Here is a 27,050-nt window from a genome sequence, read left to right on the forward strand (position 1 = left end):
ATTCATCACAGTACATATTCAGCCAGAATTTGCGTAATGAAATTCTTAACCTTATAGTAGAGAGAAATAATGGTTGTCCAATTGAATAAACAATTTTTTTTTGTTGTTTTTTTTCTTTCTGAGACACAGTCTCGCTTTGTCACCGAGGCTGGAGTGCAGTGGTGCAATCATGGCTCACTGCAGCTTTGACCTCCAGGGCTAAAGTGATCCACCTGCCTCAGCTTCCCAAGTAGCTGGAACTATAGGTGCATGCCACCATGCCTGACATTTTTTTTTTTTTTTGGTAGAGACACAGTCTCACTGTGTTTCCCAGGCTCGTCTTGAATTCCTGGACTCAAGCAACCCTCCCGCTTCAGTCTCCCAAAGTGCCGGTATTAGAAGCATGAGCCACCGTGCCTGGCCTCAATTTTTATTTTAAATAAAATGTAAAACAAATGAGAATACGGAGTCAGGCTCTTCATTCCTGACCTCATCAATGAAAGAAAGTTTGGAGAATAAGTTTATGGCACAAAAAGCTTGTTTCCTTTAACTTCATACTTTATTTATGTTATACTTTATTTTGGAAAAGCACAAGTGTAAAAATAAAAAACAACTGAATCCAATTGCGGATTTTGGTGTCGAAAAGAACGGGTGCTATACTCGCCCTGTGAATTTGGTCTTAATGTCTCTACATTTCTGTGGCTATAATAATAAACCTTCCTTCAATACGTGTTATGAAATATGGGGCATGTAAAAAGCTCAGTCAGTCTTTGGCTCATACTGTGTTCTTAAGAAGTGAACTTTTCTTATTAATATTAACTGTTTCCACATGTCTGGATGTGCTCGATTAAGATTCTGCTCGCTCCAGTGGTTCTATTCACCCATCTGTTTCGTAATGCCTGTTCTAATAGACTGCGCAGATTGACCCTGTCTTCCACCTTTCCACTCTCTAGCTAAAGGAAACAGCACATAGAACCACAGGAGCGTAGGTGCTTTTAATTTGAAGGAATTGGCAGAATCAATACATGAATCTGAAATAAAACATTCGGTAAACATTTTTTTGTGGAGTTCTTCCCGTTTGGTAAAAATACATATCTGTGTTTATATATTCCCAGGTTTGTATGGCTCCAGTTTAATGAAGTGTCATGAGTTAAAACTGGGGCAGTGAAAACTGAACATGCCTCTATAATGAAGCAACATAAATTATGTAAGAGTACATAGCTTCCACTCTGCTTCTCTTTTGGGATAGGTTATGTCAGATCCAGGCATGAGGAAGTTTTTTGGGTCAAAGATTTTACTTCCTTATTCTATCTCTGTTCCCTCTTGGAAAGTGATCTTTTTCTTGGAGTTCAGGAAATAAGTAATTGTCATTGTATTCAGGCGTAAGAAAAGGGAACTTGGCCAGGCGCGGTAGCTCAAGCCTGTAATCCCAACACTTTGAGAGGCTGAGACGGGCGGATCACAAGGTCAGGAGATCGAGACCATCCTGGCTAACCCGGTGAAACCCCGTCTCTACTAAAAAATACAAAAAACTAGCCGGGTGAGGTGGCGGGCGCCTGTAGTCCCAGCTACTCGGGAGGCTGAGGCAGGAGAATGGCGTAAACCCGGGAGGCGGAGCTTGCAGTGAGCTGAGATCTGGCCACTCCAGCCTGGGCAACAGAGCGAGACTCCGTCTCAAAAAAAAAAAAAAGAAAACAAGGGAACTTTTCTCATAGCTCAAGTCTTCTATCTTTATTTTAACAAAGCTTACTTTAAAGGAATGGTATGCTTTAGTAAAACCACAAAAGGGTAACTGCAGATTATCATGGATAATTGTGATCCTGAAAACTGAAATATACAGAAAATTTTGACTTTTTAGCTTTTGGACTCATGACGTTTCTCTATTAAAAAAAAATCAACTACTCATCAGAGCTTCTAGAAAAACCACAATAATTGGACATTTATTTTATTTGGGAAATGCTAATTTTAAGTTATATCGCTGTAGAGTATGGTTTTTAATAATAATTAATATAGCCATCTACAAACTATTTGTTGACCACAGTACTTTCTGGGATAGAATTTGTGCACTACTATTTCCGATTTAATATAAAACAAATTTGGAAGTTCATAGAAGTTAATTTTAGCATGGTAAGCTAATTTTAACATGTTGTAATTACCGAGCATAACTGCAGCATTATTTTTACAGAGAAAACACAATTTTTATCAATACTTCAACTAATGTTCTTTCTCCAGTTATCAGTGATACTCTTACATTTGTTTTTACTATAGCTTCGTCCCTCTCCTTTCTATGGCATAAGAGACCCTGTTGCCATTTAATTGGTTTCTCTTGGAAAAAAAATAATGATTCTCCCCCATTGTCAAAAGAGCAAGTATACTTCAGCAGTTGTAGCAAGTTGTTTTTAGCATGAACTAAGCCAGGGAGCTCAGATTCAAATGAAATTTCACATTTGCTCCTGGAAATGATCTTTCTTAAAAATAATATCTCCTCACAGGATGATTAATAATAAACAATAAATAATTTAAAAATAGCAATAAAAATAGAAAATGTATTTATTGCATGCTTACTGTGTTAGTATCATTGTGTTATTATATTTTCAAATGGAGACTCAATTAGTGCCTTTGTAATTAAAACTATAGAACTCCTTTTATATTTGTTGGGATATTTTGTTTCAAATGTATTTGCCGTTATTAAAACTGAACAGAACTATGCTCTGGATCTTTAAGTAACTCTCATGTATTTGTAATGGTAACAGCATGTATGAAACAATAGCACATCATAAACACAGAATACTTTAAAGCACTGAAGTGTGTAGGCCAGATAGCATATTCTGGATAGAAGAAATTGCAAAATGGGATTTATTGTGAATCTTGAGAATGGAATACATTAGGGTGAAGAATTTTTAATCCCTGAAATTTAAGAAAAGTAGTTCCTTTTTTTTTAAAAAAAAAAAAAAAAAAAAAAACAAAAACCATTTTTGCCCCTGACATAAGGAGTAAAGCTCTGAATTAAGATTGTGATGGGTCTATTCCATTTTGCAGCATCTCTGGCATGTTTAGTTTAGCATTAGGTTATTCCCGGTCAGAAAGAGGTGAAATCACTTCAGCTGGTGAACTTGACCTGATTAAACCAGGAAAAGCTTCCTAGAATTGGGATTGATTCCCCCTAGCCAATCTTAGCCTCCATCCGAATCCTGGTGCTGAGTAGTGTATAGTGACTTAGTTAAATGGTGTGGACTTTCAAAACATCTTCGTTCTTTAAATAGAAGTCTTACCAAACTGTGTAAGTAAAATTCCACATGAATACATGTTCCAAATTGTAGTTGAAATATTCAATAGCTACATTTTCCAGAATAGTTCATTTTATTATCCTTAGCTTTAAAATCTTCTTCCTGAATAGGAAATGAAAATTGATAACGAAGAAAATGGACATTTATAGGTATTATTAATTAATTGCCTTGTAATAGAACTGTATATCCTTTCTAACACTTTAGTAGCATCCTTTAGTTTAAAATTAAGAAAAGCAGTTGTTGAGATGCAGTTCTGAACCATTTTTAAAAAATGTTTCTCTTGTAAAATATTGAATTGCCTGTTTTTCTCAGAGACCAGCATGCTGATGATGTCAAAGAAGACTTTGAAGAGAGAACAGAAAGTGAAATGAGAACATCACATGAAGCCAGAGGTAGCCATAATAATTCTCATATTACTGATGTGTATTACTGCTAATATGAAACAATCATAGCCTTAACTGGAATACAACAGTCTCTTTTATGTTAAAAATGAATTTTATTGTTTATTTTTACTGTTTTAGGTTCAGGGATACATGTGAAGGTTTGTTACGTAGGTAAACTCATGTCATGAGGGTTTGTTATCCAGGTTATTTCATCACCCACGAATTAAGCCCAATACCCAATAGTTACCTTTTCTGATCCTCTGCCTCCTCCTGGCCTCCGCCAGCAAGTAGACTCCAGTGTCTGTCCTTTCCTTGTGTTCATAGGTTCTCATCATTTAGCTCCCATGTACAAGTGAGAACGTGCGGTATTTGTTTTTCTGTTCCTGCATTAGTTTGCTGAAAGTAAGAGCCTGCAGCTCCATCCATGTTCCCGCAGAAGACATGATCTCATTCTTTTTTATGGCTGCAAAAGATGAACTTTAAGTTTGGTTACCTTATTCTTTTTTGCAGGCAATAAAAGTTTATTGTTCAGTATCAATATAGTATGTAATTTTTTATATAGATTCATTTATGGTCTGTATTAACAGTCTCACATATTGGTACAGTATTGTACATAAAGTTTGGTAAGACATTCTCTTTGGACCTTGTCACACATTTTCTTTAGTATTGTTGATGTCATTTGCTTCCTATGTTTAAAACTCAATTCAGAATGTGTTTTGAAATCCAGATATTGTCTTAATCTAATATCACAAAATGAAGAAAAATTACTTGAACAATGTTTTAAGTTATATTGGAGGAAATAATTTGTCCTACATCTTTGTTAAAAATATATCGCTTCGGGAAGCCAAGGTAGGCGGATCACCTGAGGTCAGGAGTTCGAGACCAGCCTCGCCAACATGATGAAACCCTGTCTCTACTAAAAATACAAAAATTAGCTAGGTGTGGTGGTGCATGCCTGTAGTCCCAGCTACTCGGGAGGCTAAGGCAGGAGAATCACTTGAACCTCGGAGGCAGAGGTTGCAGTGAACCGAGATCACGCCATTGCACTCTAGACTGAGCTACAGAGCGAGACTCTGTCTCAAAAAAAAAAAAAAAAAAATGCAGTGGTTTAATGGTTTAATTAAGCCATGAAGTTGTAATAACTGTTAGTCATAGTATAGATTGTATTTATTTATAAATCAAATATAACAGTAATTATTTATTTTTGTAAGAAAATGACTGATTGTGATTTTGATTGTCCCTGTGAACTTTGCTTTTCATGTAAAAAGTCTGGTTTAGATTATTATAAGATTTGAGAATGGCACCTGATGACTTCTTGCAGTGACCTATTTCATAGGTGATGCTTTGATTTCCATATCTGATTTTCATAAAGCAATCATTTATGATTAATTTGAAAGTTATAGTCAGTGCTGTCTTCAGCACCCTTTATGGTGTTTATGTAGCACAGTGTACAAACCCTATAAATGGCCAGAGTTGGAATCTCTGCCCTGCCACGTGCTGCCTTGTGATCTTAGACATGTCATCACACACCTGTGAGTGTTTCTGTTTCTTTATCTATCCAGGAGGATGATGATAGTATACCTCCCTCATCAGATCATAATGAGAATGAAGTACAGTCACATTTGTAGCTTGCTTAGAACAGTGCTGTGCAAGTATTTGATTATTTAAAATGTTTCTGATTATGGAAAAGGTAGAAAAATATTTAATTTATGAAGGTTTTGTTATCAGGGCTATTTTGAATTCTTAGACGAAAGCTTCGGCCTTTCTTTGTGAATGGTGGTTTATAAGAGGAGGTAAGAGCGTGGCCTTCATTCAGGTCTCAGCTCTGCCACTTCCTAGCAGAGTGGCTAGCTCTGGGCAAAGTACTTAACCTGTTTGTGCCTCAGTTTCGTCTTGTGTAAAATGGATGTAGTAATAGCATCTATATCATTGGATTATTGTGAGGATTAAGTGCATCAGTGGCTGGAGTATTCACTTTTATTAATAGTAGTAGTATTGTGGAATAAGTGTCTATTGTATGGAATTACCTGATCATTAAAAGTTCAGATTGATTGATAATAAAATCTTCTAGGCTTTAAGCTTGTTCAGGGAGTAATAATTTGATAACATTTTTAGTTTCTCAGTGATCTTTTTAACTCAGTGTTTATTTAACATTTTATATGCTGGGCCAATTTTCATAATTTCTTTCTGAAAATTGTTTGCGTAATGGAGAATTTCCAGTTTATTAACATGTACTATGCATGGTATTCTCTTATTTTTCTTGGTAGTTTTATGTCTTTCTAATTTTTTTCTTTCTATTTTTCTTGATTTGAATTGCCTAAGTTTTTGTTTTATTATTCCTTTCAAGGAACCATTGCTAGGATTCATATATAATTCTTAATTTTGTAATTTTTCAAGTCATTTATTTTTGTTGTTTTTTACCTGTAAAACCTGTAGTTCAATGTGCATGTTTTTGCTTATTGTCCTACTTTTTGTTTGTGAAAGAGAGCTTTATAAAATAAGTTTTTTGAGAATTATTGCACATATTTTTATAGGTGAGATTGGTCTATAATGTTCTCCTTTACTTTCTCATCCGGCTTTAGCCTCCTAAAATCAATATAATTTTTCTTCTCTTTCACATTTCTGAAACATTTTGAATAAGACTGTATCATAAAATGTATCTATAGTGAAATCATGTTACAATTCTAGGCTTCCTTTTAACATCTTTCTTAGCTTTAGATTTTTTTATCTTTTTGAAATCGTTTTTCAAGAACCATTTTGTATGAAAGAGATTTGGATAGCACTTTGTCCAGTACTGGATAGCACCGTCCAGTAGTTTACTGGTTGTCTTCACCTAAAATCAGGGAGCTTTGTCCGAAACCAGGCCTTATAACATCTGAAGACGTTTCTCAGTAACACTGGGGACCTCTCAGAGCCTAGTCAGTGGGTTTCCTCCTGCCTCTCAGTTCTTACTAGAGCCCTGGCTGAGTGCCTTATATTGGATTTCCTTTAAACAGATGCTGAGAGTGCTTTGTACAAGAGGTTTGTTGGTGAGTATTCTTGGGAGCAACACCAGTGAGAGAGTGAAAGAAGCAGGTTTGGGCAGACCGAGAAGCTGAGCTGTGATGTAGTTACAGCAGAGGCCTTAGCCCATCTCACAAGTTGTGCAGGTGGCCGTTCGGAGTTTTCCCAAATTCAGGCAAGGGAACCAGACTTTCGTATCTCTGAATTGACCAATCCTCGGATGTTTGCTGGGAGGGGCACATATCCTTGGGCAAGGAAGCTCCCTTTGACTTTGGACAGTTCCAGAGAGGGAGGCAGCTCTGCGCATCTGCGTTCCACAGGGAGGAGAATGAAGCCCTGTTTCTGAAGGGCGCGAAGAATGGCCCACCACAGATTCACTATATTCAGCCAGATGTTTGGTCTGTTCTTCTTTGAGGGAAAATCAAACAGAACAAAAGAAACAAACCAAAATATCCTTTTTAACTATGTGAGCTTAGGCCAGCTAAATTCAGTCCACTCTCTTGGATTTGAAAATGAACCTGGCTCTTCAATTGAGCCTTCTTTTGTGATGTTTGCCTGAGAAGTCATGAGCCTTTTTGATTCTTTGATTCAGTCTTCTTTAGATCCAGAAAGCTTCCTTAAGTTAGAGTTAAGAGTTTTGATTATTATTAATACTTCTACTTCATTTGTCTCTTTCTGGAAGGTAATACCTATTCTTCTTGGGCTAGACCCAAGGAATGATATTAAAAATACTTAACAGCTCATTTGGTAACCAGCATAGCACAGGACAGTTAAACGGTCATCTTAGTACTGGAGCGGGGTCCTGGAGGCTCTGTGCTATAACAGAAGTTACGCTTAGATGCTGGATCTTGGAGAAGTCCCACAAGGGCCTGACTACATGGTGGGAAGTAACTATTACCAACCAATATGAAAGTATTTTACTATTTTACCAACTTCGGCATTTTGTGATGTTGTCGACATGTTTTTCAAGTTGAAATAACTCACTCAGTCTCTCGTTCTGTCAAGTGTGCTATTTACTGCCTTTAACATGAATTTTAACAGCAATGTCTCTTATTTTCCTGTGATTTCCTACGTTGGCTTGTTCTCTTTTCGTAGCCTATTTTTGTTTTTTAGAGTTATTTCCCCTTGTGCATTGCTAACATCATGAAACTCTTCTGTCTATAACTCAGTGCTCTTCTTCTGATGTTTTCTAGAACTTTTTATGAGAGGTCCCATGGTAATTGTTTTCTGTTTGATCATTTTTGCATCCTGAGAAGTTTTCCCAAGGTCTTTTGTGAAGAACAGTAAACGCTTAATGTTCCTGTTTGAGTCCTGGCACAATTCCTCTTTCAAACCCGAGGCTGAAGGTCAGGTAGATGTGCTCCCTTCCGGAGCCCTCTTGTGAACCTACAGGTGCCTACCAGTGTTCATTCTCATTTCCACTCCTCCAGTGGCAGAAGCAGCCCTTTCAAACCTAGCCTGGCTGGGGTGGCATGGGAGTGGGAGAGAACGCCCCTTGCAGTGTGGGTAGCATTTATTGTAGAGGAGACTTGAGAAACCACGCTAAGTTGCTTTACAGTGTCAAGAGGGTTTAAGACTCAGTAGGCCCATGAGGCCTATTTTGAGTCTAGGAGCAAGTTGATTTAAAAGACGCACACATGCACACACACACACACACACACACACTCACACACACACACACACACACACACCCCTCTTAAAAAAGGATATTTCCCTCCCCCATCCATTTCTTCTGTTAATTCTGTTTAGTTCAGTAGAGTATGTGTAATTATGAGCTTTGGGGGGTGATTCCTGCTATGCTACTGAATTTGATCTTTGGGGACTTTAACTCAGTACTTCCCTCCCTCCTTCCCTCCCTTTCTCCCTCCTTACCTCTTCCCCTCCCTCCCTCCTTACCTCCCTTCTCTCCTTTCCTCTTTCCCTCCCTCTCTCCCTCTCTTTTTTTTGCTTCTGTCTTCTCTACCTGAATAAGTAGCTCATTCCTACCATTATGGAAGGCCCATTAGTAAAGAATTGAATGATTTGACCTTCAAATTTAAATTGTTGTATTCCTGGGAAAGGTATGGTTTTGTTTTCTCTTCTGCAACCACTCACTCTCCTGGGTGGCTCATGTGTGGAGAGAACTGAATTCTATTTTATAACATGCCAGATTCTCATGTAAAAAGTCAGGCTTGCTTTTTGCTTCCATAGCCGTTGGTTTATTTTGATTATTAACCTTGAAGTGATCCACAGTTATCGTTCATGCCTGAGTTAAGTGTCTTGGAAGTTAATTTTATCTATATTGCTTCGTGCTGTGAATTCACTTATTTTACCCAAACACTTTTATTGTTCATCCTTTTATATTTGGTCACCAGTTAGTAAAAATATTAAGAGATATATCCCATTTCTTCTGGTTTTATTTTTTCCTTTCATATTGAAAGCATATTTTATAGATTCATGAAATGTTAGTCTAAGAGAGTTATTGACTCATTTTCATTTTTACTATTTTATACCCAATATACTCCCAGTTATATGCCTTTCTTTCAACAGAGGAATAACATCTCCCATTTACCAACTGCTTACTATATGCCAGATGCTGGGGTAAGCATTTTAGAAATATCATGTCATCCTTACTACAACACTGTTAATTTGATTTAGCCAGGAATATATAGAGCTGGTCAGTGGCAGAGTGGAGCTTTGAATCCAGGTTTATCACACTCAAAAACTGACCCTCTTGACCACAACCCTATATTTGGTATTAGGAGGCAGGCGATTGAGGATCACTTCCTGGTGCTGCTGCCGCCTCACAGTGTGGCTTTGAGCACGTCAGGGCTGGACCTCCGTTTCCTCATCTTCGTGATAGCTCCCTCAAAGCATTGTTTTGAAACTAGACTGAGACAAGGCATTTGGAGATTCTGGTTTCACTTTTGCCACTGGCCTAGAGGAACAGAAATGAGTCAGAACAAGTGGTGAGCAGTAGCTCCTGCTGCGGCTTGTCGACTTAGCATCGTTCAGGCTTGGAGAAGTAGGGAGCAGATTGGGATCCAAGTTTGCAAGCGGCAAGGAGCATAATGTGTACCTCCTTTTGTCTGGCACTTGCCCTCCTGGGTCAGCCTACCACATGATGGTTCTGTTGGGCCCTAATGGGAACAGTCTAGTAGAAGCAGGTTCTTACCCTCCGTGGTAGTGGAGATGTTTCTTTCCACCAAAAGACCTCATATTTGGTTTAGATAGTGTTGCCTATATTGAAGATTTATTGTCTTGTTTCTCCTGAAACACCAGAGGATGTTTATTTCAGGATCATCTTTATCTGAAAAGTCTTCTTACAAAGGTATTTTCTCTGCATCACTTTCTTCTACCCTAAGCCAAATCAGGAATTTTAATACCTGTACTCAATCAGAAATGAGAGACACGTGAGCAGATTTGATTTGCAAATTTATACTTTGGATAACAACATTATTATTTATTAAACTTCATTTCAAAAAAGTGTAGGGACCAGAGGGTAAGCTTCCCTTCTGCCTTCTCTGAAGGTTCACTGAGATGACTGACTATAGATTAATAGGAGAAAGAGAATATATTAACGTGCATAAACGTGGGAGTCCTGCAAATATGAGACTCAGGGCCAATGGTTGAAGCTTATGACCGCTTTTCATAGAGGAAAGGGTAGTGGGGGTGGGATTGGTATAGGCAACTGTGTAGTAAATAATTTTCAGGAGAAATGAATGAGCCCAAAGAACTATGGCCTGGGACAAAGTGTCTCTGAATTCTGTGGGAGATTGCAGGAAGGCAAGGAGCAGAACTGCACTGTGAACAAATGTTGTCTTATTATGTAGATAATGTCTCTTGGGTAATGTCTTGGAGCTGCTCTGAGAAGAACGGATGAAAAGTCTCTCTGGGCATGGTGATGACTTTTAGTGGTTAAGTCTTTCTTGGCTATTTGACGAGACTTCTAAGCTGGCAATTGCATTTCTTTTGGAAAGAAGTTTTCTTAGTCAGATAAAGAGTTTCTCTCTGCACATGGGAAAGAAGGGATCAGAGAGACCAGGGCATGGGGGAAGGTCAGAGGGAGACCTTGCTTCTGAGGCTTACTTCTGAGGCCTTTCAGTTTCCTTTAATTCAGAGCATTTAGCATGCCAAAGTGCCACGTTTTGGGTCATTGTCCTCTGTAGCCTAACAAAAGTCTGCAAGTACATGCTGTATTTATATAGCTGTCGAGTTTCTGATACAGCACAGTGCTGAATAAATAATTGCTGAATGAACAACTTTCATACAGTAAACAATAGAAGCAGGCCTTTATCACTAAGAATCAACATAAAAAAAATCCCTTGTTTTCTGTGTTTTTAGAGGGATGAAATAATGAAGTCAAAGATCCACAAACTTATTTTTCTTACTGTTACTCCCATCTGTCATTTTCTTCTGATATTAATGAGACCCAGCAATTGATGTTGTTTTAATGATATATTTCCACAAATGCGTTAAATTGCTTTCCAAGTCACCAAAGTGAGACTTCCATTTTTTTTGTCATTTTTTAGTAACATTAAGTAGTTTATTTGATACCAGCTGTTGGTTTATATAACTTTTATTATCCAAATAATACATGTTTATTATAGAACAATTAGCAAATACAGGGAAGCAAAATGGAGGAAATCAAAATTACATGTAATTTTATACCATTTTCTGAAGGTGGGGACCTGCTATTTTAGACTATTTCTATCTGAAGTGTTGTATAAATTACTTTGTAACCTGCAGTTTGCGTAAGTATTTATACTTCTTGCAACATAATATTAAATATTCTATGGATGGATGTAGCATCACTTAACAAACCAATCCCCTACTGTTGGGTCATCTAGGCTAGTTATTTTGTATCTCTGTTATAAATGTTTTTGCAATAAACTTTAGTAGTGATTAGAATCGTAGGGGGTGTGTGTGTGTAATATAAACACATAAAAGTGACTTATGTAAGGTAAAAGAGGCTTATTTCTCTTCCACATAAAGGAAGTACAGAGCTTGGTCCAGGATTGAAATGGTACTTAACAGTATCAGGAAATCAGGTTCCATTTATCTTGCTGCTCTGCCTTGCAGAGTACCTATTCCCAACACCATATCACGGGTTAGAAGTGGTTGCTGGAAGGCTAGCCATTAAAGTACTATTCTACCCAGCAGGAAGGAGGGACATGTTGGGGGAGTGGTGGTGGGTGTGCTCTTAGCCTTTAAGAGCACTTCCAAGTCCAATTAGCAGAACTCATAGGATATTGTAGATTCCACTTCTGCTTATGTCCATTAGTTATGTGGTCACTTTTAGCTGAAAAGGAAGCTGGGAAATGTAGTCTTCGTCAGAGTACAGTTACATACGTGGCAGAGACCTTCCACTGTAACTGGCTTGGAGATGATTGTTGGCGTTCATGCTTCATTATTTTCTTAAGATGAACTTCTAAACTTGGAATTGTGGAGTCAGTGGATGATAACTCAGAAGGAATCTTTTCCAGGTGAGAGAAAAAACTTTTGCCCAAAGCTGCTTCCTTGGAGTGTTTTGTGGTTTCTTTAGCATACCAGTGCATGATGAAGATAAGAATGGGAAACATTCTTTTATCTCACTGGAAGGTAGCATCCATCCAGTCTATCCAGAGAGCATCAGCTGACCCTGATGGAGGTGCACAGGTGCAGGGTCGGTAGAGGCACCTCTTACTGGGACTTTGCCAGTGAATATTTGAAATTTGAGTATAAAAGAGATTCTAACAGTACGTTCCTTATACCATGCAATATCTCATGGCTTGTAGGGCCAGGGATATTGGTGGTACCGTGTTCCAAGACTGGAAGCCACTTTTCAGCTGGTCCTGTCTGACTTGTAGGTAGACTTGGATCTTCAAATTTGGCACATAAAAATCTTTTTATCTTTTTTTTCAACAAAACATTGGTATTTATGCCTCTTATGAATGACTAGAGGGTCTTTAGTGTCTGTCTCTTTCTCATACATATGTATAGGCCTCACTGAGAAAATTTTTTTGAAGAAATGTGATTATTTGATTAAACATTAGACTGAGTAGATTAATTTGTTCATAAACATAAGGAATGTTATTATTTTTCTCTGCAGTATACTGTGTCCATTTTAATGTACTGTCACTTTTCTCTTAATTCTTATCTTTCCACTGTTGAGGATGACAGCTTTGGTTCTACAAATAAAATGTATCAGATTGTTGAATCAAGAATCAGGGAGGATGACCATTCCTTCCATACGGTAATTTTAGTTATTCCCAGTCAGCCTAAAATATTTGTACTCATTGTGGAGGCACACAACCTGAAACCAAGTGGGGCGAGTGAGAAAAAGAGTTTGATCACATAGCTTTGGTCAATTTTCATCACGGGAAACTTCAGAAATATAGAAAACTTCTTAAAAAGTTTTCTTTTCCATGCATGTCAATGATTTGAGAGGAGGGTGGCAAGAAATAGGGTCCTAGGCAAAGGACAGTGGCTGAAATGTCTTTAGAACACTAGGCTATGTTTCCTGAGTCTCATTGTGCACATTTAAACCTACCCTTCCTCACTCTTGGCACTGAACCAGCTGCTGGAGCCAGAATGTATTTGCATTTATTTTAGCCTGTATCATAACATGTTAAAATGAAAACCTGGAGTCACTTTTCTGGCAGTTCAAGGAATGCAGTACAGATTTGCTCAAATGAAGCTGCTTTCTTTATTCCTTTTGGATTAAAATCATAGGAGGTGGCATGTTCTGTGGCTCATAACATCAGTTAGTGCCGAAGACTCAGCGAAAGGAAGGAAAGTCTTAATGCGAAGGATGCAGAGTTGGTACTAAGATTGGAAAAGCATGTATGTCTAGGCCTATTTATAGTATCAGATTTAAAGACATGCAGAGGCGACCACAAACATAAGGGCTTTGGTGTTTTTAGTCATTTCCTTAGAATGGGTTAGTTATTTTTCTGAGGAACAATGTTCGGAACATTAGAAATGAATTGTAAATAATACAGCGTTTAGCAGAAAATAAAATGAAAATAGAGTAGATCTGCAGTGATAGAATGAACACTGCTGAGTGTTAATAGAACATAAACAGTAATAGGACAAAGACTATAGTTTTGGAAAAGACTAATTATATGGCACCCACTCAGGATACAAATTATAAAGTCAGCCCTATTGTTTTACTGTAGTGTAGAATTGGAAGTCTTACCATTTCATATAAAAATGTCTTATGAAATATGTACAAATATTATATTTCAAATAATAGCTAAGCTCTTTAGAATACCCGAGATTAAAAAGATGTTTTAAGTTACTTCGTATTTTGCTACACAAAAGTTGCTTAAACTCTGGGCAATTCCAAAAGGAAAAGAGAATAAAAACAAACTGTTTCTGGTTTATATATTTGGTTCATAATAGATATTCAATAAAATAGGATGAGGACCTATACCTTTGAGCTTGGCTGGATGAAATGTGGAAAGAGGGATAATGATGGCTTTTTAAAACGTGTTTGAAGATTTGAACTGTTTCATGTGGAGCAGACACTAGAATTTCTCTGTATGAGCTCAGTGAGGTAGAACCAGCACCAGTGGGTGTCAGCTCTAATAAAACAGATTTTTGACTCAGCATAGTGACTTTCTAGCATTCAGAGCAATTCAAATTTCAGATTAGGCTAGTTTAAGAATAAATGTATCAGAAAACTGTAACAGAACAGTAAGAAATAAATTTTTAAAAAATTTACCACTTATAACAGCCTCAGGAAACATCTGATACATAGGAATAAGTTTAACAAAAGATGTGCAAGATCTCTACCTGAAAATGACAAAATGTTAATGAGAGACATTAAAGAAGAGCCAAAGAAATCGAGGGATTTTGCTTCTTTGTGGATTGGAAGACTCAATATTGTAAAGAAGTCATTTCTTAACCAAATTTATCTATTGGAAATTTGTCTAGTAGAAATATGTTTGATAGAAAGCCTAATCTAAATCTTAGCGGGTTTTTTTTGTTGTTGTTTTTTTTTTTAAAGCGAATTGTAAAATTGATAATGCAAATGCAGTAGCCATGGCAATCTTGAAAAGACCTACATCACAGACATCAGTATACTTACAAAGTGATAGTAATTAAAGCTATGGATTGGGATAAAGAGACCAGTGGGACAAAATATGGAATCTGAAAGACACTGATACGTATGTTAAAACTAGCACTGCATCACAGTGGGGAAAGGAAGGGATAGTCTTTTCAGTAAATCATGGTTGGAGAATTAAAAATCTATATGGAAAAAATCTATGAATATTGATTCTTGCCTAATATATACACAAGACATAAATATCAGATGGATTGTAGATCTAAACATGAAAGGTAGAGCATAAAGTGTTTAGAGGAAAGCAGAGAAAACTCTTTTTATGGTCTTGGGGTAAGCACAGGTTTCTTTAATAGACATATAAGATATTTGCCATAAGAGAAAAAATTAATAAATTAGACATTATTACATTTATTTCTGTTATTCAAAAAACCCTATTAAGAAAGTAAAAAGGAAGGCACAGAGTGGGAGGAGATATTTGTAATACATATTTCCAACAAAGGACTTCTACCCAGAATATATATAGACAACGTGTATAAATCATTAAGAAAAAAGGGAGACAGCTCAATAGAAAGATAGACATAAAACATGAATAAGCCCTTTACAAAATAGCCTCTCTATGTGGACAATAAACATAGGGAAAGATTGTCAATATCATTAGTCATCGAATGCAGTTGTAACCATAATGTGATACCACTATACACCCACTATAATGGTTAAAAAGAAAAAGATAGACAATACCAAGCACTGGTGTGGAAGTGAAGCCATTGGAACTGTCATATGCTGTTGGTAGGTATTGTGCAGTTGTTTTGGAAAGCTGGCAGGATTTCCCAAAGCTTAGTGTACACAAATGCTCTGACCTCAAAGTTTCACTCTTTGGTATATGTGCAATGGAAATACATACATATGTTCAAGAAATTGTTACCAGAAAAGGGTCCTGATCCAGACCTGAGGAGAGGATTCTTGGGTCTCATGCAAGAAAGAATTTGGGGCACATTCAGAGAGTGAAGTGAGAATGCAAGTTTATTAGGCAAGGAAAGGAATAAAGAATGGCTACTCCAAATGGTTGCCCATTTTTGTGGTTATTTCTTGATGGTATGCTAAACAAGGGGTGGATTCATGCCTCCCCTTTTTAGACCATATAGGGTAACTTCCTGATGTTGACATGGCATTTGTAAACTGTCCTGGTGCTGGTGGGAGTGTAGCAGTGAGGATGACCAGAGGTTACTTGGTTTTGGTGAGTTTTGTCTGGCTTCTTCAACCTGTTTTATCAGCAAGGTCCTTATGACCTGTATCTTGTCCCCATCTCCTGTCTCATCCTGTGACTTAGAATGTCTTAACCATCTGGGAATGCAGTTGTCTCAGACTCAGTAGGTCTCAGCCTCATTTTACCCAGCTCCTGCTCAAGATGGAGTTGCTCTGGTTCAAATGCCTCTGACAAAGTAATCTGTACAAGAATGTTTGTAATAGCACTGTTTGTAATAGCCCCAAATTAAAAACAACTCAGATGCTCATTGTTCATGATCTCCAAATGAATTACAGAGTATTCACAACCACGAAAAACCATACAACAAAGAGAAGGTAACTTCTACTATTCACAACAATGCAAATGAATCTCAGAAACATGCTGTTCAGAAAAAGAAGCCAGATACCCAAGTTTCCATTTTAAATACAATTCCAAAGAGGGTACATGAATCTATGGTGTTAGTAGTCAAGGAAGTGGTCACCTTTGCTTGACAGGTGAGATGTGATTGGAAGTGTGTGCTGGCCACGTTTTTTTTTCAGTCCGGGTGTTGGTTACATGGGTGTGTTCACTTTGTGAAAATTCAGTGAGCTTTACACTTAGTGATTTCTACATCTTTCTGTAGATCATAGAAATACAAAAGCAAGGCTTTTGTGATAGAATTGAGGTGTCCTTGTAACTGAGCTGGTGTGTGAGCAGAGAGGAAACGTAGGGGAGGTGCCTTTCTTCTTAGGTGCTTTGAATACCTAGTTTTCAGAAAAGATTTCTGTTCTAAAGGACCATAAGGAAATGACGATTGACAGCTCTGAGTCAAGCGTCCAGAGGGCAAAAATCCTTTGCTAGAGAATGGCTGTTTTAGGAAAGCAGCCATAAAACTAGGTTTGGATTCAGAAGCTCTAACGTAAAAATAGAATATTCAGTAGGTTTTTTTTGTTGTTTTAAGAGATGGGACCTTGTCCTGTAGCCCAGGCTATAGTAAGAATACTTAATAGTTTTAATTTTGATCTGAACAAATTAAAAAATGACAAAAGCATTTGCATTTCTGCTGTTTTATTTTTATTGCAATAATTTCATATCCCTGTCAAAAAACTAAATTGGCTATTTAAGAAATCAGTATGATTAGTAAGTAAGAAGTTAAGAAACCAAAGCAAGCCCTGAGACCGAAGGAGAGAAAGGACGCTAACTGTGAATACATGTTAAACACAGGTGTTGGACGTGAGATGCAACTTGGCTATTACCCTTACAACATCCAAAGCAGAAAGGGGAACAAATAAGCAACTTCCTAGGATAAGACTAACTTTCCTTCCCATTAAAAACTTTGAGGCCTGTTTCTTATCTGAAGCATTGAAGAGACAACATTGAACAACATAATGAAGCATATTTTTAGCAATGAGTGCTGTAGCAAATAATATCAGTTGAATTTACAGGCTGTTTTTTATAGTGACCTTCAGTAAAGACAAAGAAGAGCCTATTCAATAGCATAATGCTGAAAGGAACCAATGCTTTAACCACCCCCACCCCAGTCTCATTATCTGGGAGATGCATGGCATTTGGGGCTTGCTGCTTTCAGAGAGTGATTGCCCATTTGTTTTCATTGACCAGGTGCCCGGGAAGAACCCACCGTCCAGCAGGCACAGCGTCGGTCAGCTGTCTTTCTGTCCTTTAAGTCCCCAATTCCATGTCTGCCCTTGCGCTGGGAGCAGCAAAGCAAACTTCTTCCAACTGTCGCTGGAATCCCTGCCAGTAAAGTTTCCAAATGGAGCACCGACGAGGTATATTTTATTTTCTTTGCTGCCAGACACCAGATACAGGAGTACTGGCTTAAGAGGTGTGGAACATTGAATGTAGGTAGCGTTTAGTCTTTTTTTTCTGAAAGAGAAGAAATCATTCTGAGAGAAATAACTAACGCATATGGGTTACATGTTTTGAACCTGTAGCATTTAGATTCTGACTGTGTTTTTTAACTGGGAATTTTGATATTGCTTTTGACAGGTGTCAGAATTTATACAGAGCTTACCTGGGTGTGAAGAACATGGAAAGGTATTTAAAGATGAAGTAAGTGTTCCACTAAATTGCAATATGTTACTTAATGGGATCAAAGCACTGAAATGCAGTGGATGGTGAAATGTGTGGAACTGGCAGAGTCAAAAAGAGATGGGTTGTGTTGAAATTGACAAATTGATGTATACTAACAGGCAGTATGAATCAGTTGTATAAAAATGTCTTTGTATCAGATGAGATGCAAAAGAATGTTTGTGAGTACCACTTTATGATGCCCCACAGCAGTAACACTAGGCTCCTTCTAAAAAGAAAACCCACAGAACTTAATAGCATGCATTTATACAGTTTATAGTACAGAAGAAGAAGCCAAGGAAAGAAATAAGCAATGTTTTATCTTTTTAATAAAGTGAAATTAGTTTCCATTATTTTATTTTCCAACATCATTCTAACAACATGATTGACTCCATTTGAGGTTTATAATAAGTAATATTAGCATTATGTCTAAAAAAATCCCTTAAGTCATATACATTCCTCAGTAATGTTTATAATAAGATATTTATCACAGTCCACTTTTGGAAGATTATTTCATTAGTTGTTTTCAACTACCTCTCCAAAACTTCAGTATAAGGGGTGATTAAGAATGGTATCACTTACAGCAGTGAGCACTAGAATAAAAAGGAATCTGGTTTCGAACTTTTAATTCTGTAAGCATACAGCAGGAGACCCTTATTCAGTAGAGACCTTGAAAAATAAGCCACTTGCCTGTCATCTCTTCCAAGTAAAGCAGTCAATCACCCCTCTGATTTTGGCTCTGTCTACTCCTGCCAGAAGGCAGAAAGTAGACTGAGTAATCTCAGAAGGTTTTCTCCAACATCTGCTGTCTACAGTTACACGCATACACACCTTGTTTGCCCCTATGTGTAAAGCTCAACTGTTAAGAACAGCACACTTTCAGTTGTATCGCAGGAGTGTAGACACAGCTAACAATCCAGCCACCAGTTATCAGTGTTGTTATACTGTGAGGTATAATTTATGCATTAGAGGAAAGCCTGTTAAAATGCACAAGGATCTGATTTCCAACATCCTTTTTCTGATTTATGTTCTTATTGTGCAAATGTTTTATTTTCTCTCTATTCGATCTTTAATTGGCAGTTACTCAGATTTTCTTTCCCTGAGTCCTAAGTGTCTTCACTGACATTCTGAATTCATTTTCTGTTTTTTTTCTCTCTCTTTTTTTTTTAATCAAGATGGAGTCTTGCTCTTCTAGCCTGGGCTAGAGTGCTCACTGCAACCTCCGCCTCTCAGGTTCAAGCGATTCTCCTGCCCCAGCCACCCAAGTAGCTGGGATTACAGGTGCCCACCACCACACTCAGCTAATTTTTTTGTATTTTTAGTAGAGACTTGGTTTCACCATGTGTTGACCAGGCTGGTCTGGAACTCCTGACCTCAGGTGATCTGCCTACCTTGGCCTCCCAAAGTGCAGAGATTACAGGCATGAGCCACTATGCTCAGCCTGAATTCATTTTCTATCGCTAGCGGACATAGAGCCACATAGGGAGCTGTTGGTCTGTCTTGGAAAGTGTCACGTAGTCATTACCTTTGAAAATAAGAAAGCATTTTTGAAAATAAATTTATAATGCATCTCTTTTATAACTTCTGTTTTTTATTCTATTGATATCTAGATAATCCATATAGGTTTGCTCTATTATTCAGTTTAAGTAAGATTCAAGTCTAAATTCAAAATGATACGGTATTTCTTTGAGTAATTTTTTTATTCATGGCAAATTGTCTTTGGAGATGTTCCTCAGTTACCAAATACCCTCAAAGCCAGATCCTTCTCTAGAGGAGTGAGATAGTTAATATTGTCTGTCGATATCTATTACTCACTCATTCACACCGTCATTCATTCATCTTGTGCACATTTGTTAAATTCCGACCATGTGTATGTTACTTCGTGTCATGCTCTTGTGAGAAGGATGATTCGAAAATAGTAAAACCCAATCCTTGTTCTCAAGTGTCTCACAAAGTCAGTGGGTTTGGGTTTTGAGTCCTACAAGTAAACCATAGGACAAATCTAACTGAAGTCTTATAAATCATCTCTAAAAGGCAAAGTACAAGTATTCAGATAGGCTCTTCTTGGAAATTATCCTTGACTTCTCTCTTACACACGCCACATCTCATCTGTTGAAAATCCTATTCGGTGTATCTTTGAAACATATAAAACCCTATCACTCTACTGCACCACCACCCTGGTCTGCGCCGCCATCCTCTCCCACTTGGATGAGTGCAGTAACCTCCAAACTCATTTTCCTGGTTCTGTTTTGCTCCTCTGCAGTCTATTCCCAGCACAGCCAAGGTGACCCTGCTGAAACCTAAGTCAAACCATGTCACTCCTCTGTTCAGATCCTTCCAATAGCTTCATCTCTCAATCAGAATAAAAGCAGAAGTCCTTATAAGGGCCTGCAGTGTGATACCTCGTTACCTCTCTTGCCTCTGGCTTTTTGTTTGCTCTGCCCCTCACGGGTCTACACGCTGGCCTCCTTGCTGTTCCTCTGATTGTCCAGGCTTGCTTCCGCTCCTCCCTCCGCACAGAACGCTCTTCCTCCAGATCTTCATGTGGCTCACTTCTGCTCAGATGCCAGCTTACCAATTAGTCCTGCCCTGACTTTCTGACTTAAAAATTGCTTCTTGGCGCCACACATGCATCCCTGCTCCTGCTGTCCATTCATCTTCCTAGTCAGCTCTGTTTAATCATAGCACAAATCACCTTTTTTTTTTTTTTTTTGGAAACAGAGGCTCGTTCTGTCACCCAGGCTGGAGTATAGTGGCACAATCTCAGCTCACTACAACCTCTGCCTCCCAGGTTCAAGTGCTTCTCATACCTCAGCCTCCCAAGTAGCTGGAACTGCAGGTGCGCGCCACCACACCCAGCTAATTTTTGTATTTTTAGTAGAGATGTGGTTTCACCATGTTGGCCACGCTAGTCTTGAACTCCTGACTTCAAGTGATCCACTGACCTCAGCCTCCCAAAGTGCTGGAATTACAGGCATGAGCCACTGCTCCTGGCCAACATGAGTCACTTTCTAACTTACTGATTAATTGGCTTACTTAGTATGTTTATTGGCTTATGGTCTGTCTACCACTTCTAGAATGTAAACTGCACAAAAAGTTTTTTGCTTGCTTGTTTTTGTTTTATTTGTTTTATTCCCTGCCATATGTCTAGGCCCAAGAAGAGTGTATGGAATATAATAGACATTCAGTATATTTTTATTGAGTCAGTACACTCATGCCTTTACACTCTGAGAAAGACTCATTCAGACAGAGCATGTCACTGTGGTTTCGAGTTAAGGCATTGGAAAAGAACAAATAGTGCACAGTGAAAAGGGCAGTGAAATGGAAGGCAAGAGCTCCTGAATTCCATATCCCTCTCCCTCGTTTGGGGCCATTAGCAAGACACGTAGGGTCTGGAATTATAGCATTATATATGCATTGCAGAAGCTAATAAAAAAAAGTAAGCCTTGTAATACATTGCAGTGGTCACTGTTGTTCTTAGGGTCTACTTTCTTGAATAAAGTTTACTTCCTTCCAGTAAAGGCTTATTCTTATGGCCACATGTCAGAGCAACCTGTATGTAATAAAGAGTTTAGAAGTAGCCTCAAGATTTTTCTTTCTAGTGTATGTAACCTTATAAATAACAACCTACCAAAATGTATCCTTCCTGTCCCACTTTTAACTTCAAATCCCAGCCACTAAGTTCTCTGAATGTTTCTTTTCATCAGTCATCTGTTGTGTTATACTCTTACATAGTTTCAGAAGGAGACTTGGTGTCTGCCGCAAGCCTTCAGTAGGGCCAAGATTATAATAAACCAATCAGTCTTTGTAGTGGGCTCTTTGGGAATGTCAGTGGACACTTTCATTAATGACTTAGAAGACTTCTACAGGCTATCCATTGTACTAAGGTCTGCTTTGGTTGAGCAAAATGTTAATAGATCTGCCTTTCTTCCTGACCTTGCTTTATCAGAGGGCTGTCATAGCACAAGCAAATGAGAACAGACGAAATGTTGCCAAAAAACAGGAGAACATTTCTCATACCTGCCGCTTAACGGTGTTGCACTTGGAGATTAACATTGGAACAATTTTTCCTTCTAGTTTACAACAGCAGGATGTCTTTTTACTGAAATTAGCACACTTTTTCCATATAATTGTTACTTGAAGAAGTTGTCTAAGATGACTCCAGTTCTTGCTGATGAAGCATTTAGGCAGTCTATATTTACAAGTCTTTCATTTTTAAAGGAGAGAGGAAAATCTTAAGAAGTAGCTATTTAATTATATCAGCCTTTGTTTAGAGAACTGTTAGCGGCATTTAGAGTTGTCTTAGTTTGCTAGGGCCACCATAACAATGCCAACCACAAACCGGTGGCTTAAATAGCAGAAATGCATTGTCTTGCAGTTCTAGAAGCTGAGAATCTGAAGAAGGCTAGAAGTCAGGGGGTTGGCAGAGTTGCTTCCTCCCGCAGGCTGTGAGGAAAGGATCTCTCCTGGGCTTGACTTATAGCCTCTCCTTGACTTGTAGATGGTTGTCTCTCGTTGGGTCTTTACGTTGCCTTCCCTCTATGTGTGTCTCTTGTAGTCTCTCTTTGGGTCTTTACATTGCCTTCCCTCTATGTGTGTCTCTCCAGATCTCTCCTTTTTATGAGGATACCAGTCATAATTGGATTAGGCACCCAGCCTACTCCAGTGTGGCCTCAGCTTAACCAGTTACCTCTGCCTTGACCCTATTTCCAAATAAAAGTCACATTCTGAGGTACTGGGGGTCAGGACATCAACATACGAATTTGTGACAGGGACACCATTCATCCCATAACAGAGTGCATTGCTGTCAAGGTTTCTGATGTTCTAAGGCAGAGAACAAACGTGCATTTGACTTTTTGTATAAGGTGGGAAAACTGAAAGGGAAACTTTTTTTTTTTTTTTTTAAGGTGACAAAGTTACCTAAGAGCTGAAAGACTGTTTCTTTGCTCTGCCCAGTAAGCCAGACATCTTCTTCATAGCATTTTATCTTTTAACCTAAAAGATGTGTTGTACCTTTGAACTTCCAGAGAATAGTAGCCTATTTTTCAGAAGCATAGACTTTTGTCTTAGAAGATGCCCAGAGAGAGGAAGGGTCTTTCTCATGGTTACCCTACCCGAGTATTAGAAGAACCACCTTAAAGTCAGTGACTCTCAACACCAGCCTCACATTCACTGTTTGATTGCCCCTGTTAGTAAATGCTTTTCTTCAGTGTGTAAAGACTAACTGTGGCCACACTAGAAATAAGTGTTATCTTTCTGATTTTCTTCATGGTGGAAGGCTAATTTTGGAAAAAAAAAAAAAAAAGTTGGAATTAGCTGATATGTATTTCTGAATTATTTTATGTCCACTAACATTCATGTACCTGTCACCTCTTCTAATTTTAAAAACTGCCATGATAAAAACTAGACTTTGGCCACCCTGAATTTTTCCATATTCTTCTTAACTCTACACCTAATTCAGAGTGATCGCAGGAAGGTATGAGTACCTTCTATTTTCCTGTGGGCTGATTTTTCAGGGGAATTAGTTTACTTTGTTCCCAGTCCACTTTTGGGTGTGTCGTTGTGGATAAAAAAGGTCCATATATCAAGAAATGTCATTGCACACATGAACTTCTGTGTGTGCTTTTTTAGCATTGCTATGTAGAAGACAGCTGATAATTTAACCTTGAATATTTTCTACAGCACTGCATCTTGTTAATCCACATTCTGTTGTTTTTTCCCCCATTTTAGCAAATTGATGGAGAAGCATTTCTACTTATGACTCAAACAGACATTGTTAAAATTATGAGCATTAAACTGGGCCCTGCTCTCAAAATTTTCAATTCCATCCTGATGTTCAAAGCTGCAGAGAAGAATTCTCACAATGAACTTTGAAGATGGTGAATTCTGAATACCATCAGCATTCTGCTTTAAAGCTCATGTTTTATTCAAAGCACAAGGACGGTTATAACTCCTAAATGGGAAGTCTCCAAAACTCAAAAGAGCAACACTATCGGATTATTTATATTCCTCAAGAGACAATATATATGAATTCTTATGAAAGTGCTTGAGCTTTTAACCAGGTACTGTCTAACAACAGTCATCTTTTGGTTCTGTTCACTGAGCTAAATTTATCTTTGTAAATCTTTTTGAGTCTGGGGGGCGGGGGGAAAGGGGGACTTCATTAATTATTTATGGTAATGGGGGGGCAGAGTAAGAACTTTTGGCATTTTGTAAACATTGTTGAATTCTCTTTCATGTACACTGTTTCTTTTTCAATACTTTCAGAAACCTTTTTATATAATCAAATTTCAATTTAAACCAAATTAGTCAAAACCTGGCTAAGTTTAGCCGGTAGGACTGTTATCTGTATTGTTAATTTTGTGCCATATTTTGAATTGCAACATTATGCTAAGTATAACTTTGCAAGTCATGATATTGCCTAACTGCTTGTCATAATTGTCAGGGCTGAATAGTTGTAAGAGTGACTTTTCTTTGAATCAGTGTTTTTCCTTTTGCACGCATTATGAAATGTTAAACAAATTACTTTTCACCAGCATCTTTACTATAATTACCAAAAACGTGTATATAAAAGAATGGAATTGAAAAATAAAATATATAAACATAAATAAATTAGGTAGTGTATTTGAGTGGCATCAGTCTCACGCATCTTGGTGCCCCCGTGTTGACAAGAGCCAGATGCTATCAGAGGAGTATGCAGTTGGATGCAGTTATGGTTGGGGGGATGTTTGTGAGGGTCTTGAACTATTTATGAGATGATCTTGAGCTTCTAATTGTCATTGAGGAAACTGTGGTGCTTTACAGAGACTGAGAGCTCATTCTGTCAACAGAAACACTAATCTGTCAAGAGCCCTGTCTCAGGTCATGCATTGTCCTCCAAACCCAAAGGTTTTTTTCAGGGTTGGCTGAAGAGCTAGTGTCGAGTGTCGTGGTTTTACTGAAAAGGCAAGGTGTGAAGGAGCAACTTCATTTGACACAAAATCTGAAATTCTCACAGATCAGGGAGGTGATTTCCCAAAGTAATTAGCCAAGAACCTCCATCTTGGAAGGATTCCTTTTTCTGTAGAATACTTTGCCTCGATATATAAGCATACAGATGCACTTTAAATGAAAACCCTTGATTATAAATTGATAGCTGGTAGTGTTTCTTTTGCAAGAATGCATTTCTAAGGCAAAAGGTAAATTATTTTGTCCGTCTTTTGATGTACTTTCTGATTCCAGGATTGGATATTTATTCAAGGACTATTTTAAAAATAGAAAGTAAGTTTGTAGCATGCTGTCTGAATTCTGGGGGAAGTTCCACCTCTTCTTTAGTTGCTTTCGTTTTTTATGATGTAGGACTTCCTTTGATGTCCCTGTTGGAAGTCCATTAGCAGTCCTTTGCATTTGTCAATTCAAGGTAAAACAGGGTCAGTGACATCTACAGTGTCCCAGTCATTTATTTGCATGAATCTGCTTAAATAAGTTTTTTGTTGTTGTTTTTTTCTTTTTTATGTTTTGTTCAGAATTTGTACATTCAAGTTGTACTTGTTATATCTGATATGAATGAAATAAAATCTTAATTGCAGATGCTTTTTACATATGTATGATTTTTAAGAAAGCTTCTCAAATAGGGGAGGCAGCACAAGAGCAGGAAGAGCATCAAGTATTCGGACATTACTAGTTGTGTAATGAATCTGTAGGATTCGGAATTGTCAAACTGTGTCCCAAGATGATGACAAAAATACTGAAAGATTATATTGTTAGGTCAAGTACAATTCATCCCCATTGGGAATTTTTCTTTTCAAGTGTAAAGCATAGAACTAAAGCATAATTTAAATCATGAGATTTTAAACATCTTCTCTTTTTTTCTGGAGACAGAGTCTCATTCTATCCCCCAGGCTGGAGTGCAGTGGCGTGATCTTGGCTCACTGCAACCTCTGCCTCCCGGGTTCAAGTGATTCTCCTGCCTCAGCCTCCTGAGTAGCTGGCATTACAGGTGCCCACCACCACGGCTGGCTAATTTTGGTATTTTTAGTAGAGATGATGTTTTACCATGTTGACCAGGCTGGTCTTGAACGCCTGACCTCAGGTCATCTGCTTGCCTCAGCCTCCCAAAGTTCTGGGATTACAGGCATGAGCCACCACTCCCAGCTGATTTTTAAAATCTTATTGAAGACATCCACTCATTCTATGCAGCGTGTTGTTACATGTTAGAGGCAAGGCATTAAGCATCCATAGGGTGGTGCAGAATTCACTGTACCTCAAGAAGGTGAAAATTCTCACCACTCCATCCCTGGGATATAGTCTAAGTTTTAACAGAGAATATAGGGCACCATGATTGTAGGGAGATCTCTGAAATGAGAGATGCAGGCTTGGGGTAAGACAGATGGTGGAAGCCAAGCTCAGTGGCTCAACCCTGTAATCCCAGCTACTCAGGAGGCTGAGGCAGGAGGATCTCTTGAGCCCAAGGATTTCGAGACCAACCCAGGCAACATAGCAAGATCCCATATCAAAAAAAAAAAGAGAGAGAGAAAAGGGAGGAATAGAAATATACACCTTGAATAGGACTTTCCCATCTAAAGGCATTTTTTTTTAATTGAAAACACTGTGCAAGCCGAATAAAACCTTTCTGCAGGTTGATATTTGTCCTCAGGCTGCCATTCTGCAACTTCTAGATTCAGTAGACTCAGCCCCTAAATAAAATAGGGTATGTTGGTCAAGCAATGTTGAATTTAGCAAGTGTCAGGACCGTGCTGGGCACTGGGGATAGATACACCATTGAGATAGACAATAAAATCGGCTTGAATCTACCTTCAAGGTTAGCCCATGTTTGTGTCATGCTTGGAGCCAAACTTCACTGCAGTTTCCCTGTAGCTACCTTGTCATCCTGTCCCAGCCTGAGAGAGGCTGTCATTCAACTTTAGCCATAGGGGTGTGTACCTTATAAGGAAAAGAATCTGTAAGAACTTGGTAAATTTATTTGGGAATAAAGGACTAAAGGGAAGAAGGAGTGATTTGGGGAAATAAAGGAAAGTTTGCAAGGAACTAAAGGTACATTCTAGTGAAAGGGAAGA

General features: G+C 38.2%; 1 protein-coding gene across 12 annotated transcripts in view; it reads left to right on the forward strand.

Moving 5' to 3' along the window:
• L3MBTL3 (L3MBTL histone methyl-lysine binding protein 3) overlaps nt 1-25,561 on the forward strand; it is a 123,646-nt gene extending 98,085 nt beyond the window's left edge. For all 12 annotated transcript variants that reach the window (XM_015137467.3, XM_015137470.3, XM_078001196.1 and 9 more), the window contains 4 exons: nt 3,579-3,658; nt 17,524-17,693; nt 17,914-17,976; nt 23,725-25,561. In XM_015137467.3, coding sequence (XP_014992953.1) covers nt 3,579-3,658; nt 17,524-17,693; nt 17,914-17,976; nt 23,725-23,868 — 457 coding nt within the window. In that variant the 3' untranslated portion in view covers nt 23,869-25,561. The remainder of the gene's footprint in view (nt 1-3,578; nt 3,659-17,523; nt 17,694-17,913; nt 17,977-23,724) is intronic.
• Nucleotides 25,562-27,050: the final 1,489 nt, after the last annotated feature.

The sequence above is a fragment of the Macaca mulatta genome, chromosome 4 (assembly GCF_049350105.2).
Source record: "Macaca mulatta isolate MMU2019108-1 chromosome 4, T2T-MMU8v2.0, whole genome shotgun sequence".
Taxonomy (NCBI): Eukaryota; Metazoa; Chordata; class Mammalia; order Primates; family Cercopithecidae; genus Macaca; species Macaca mulatta.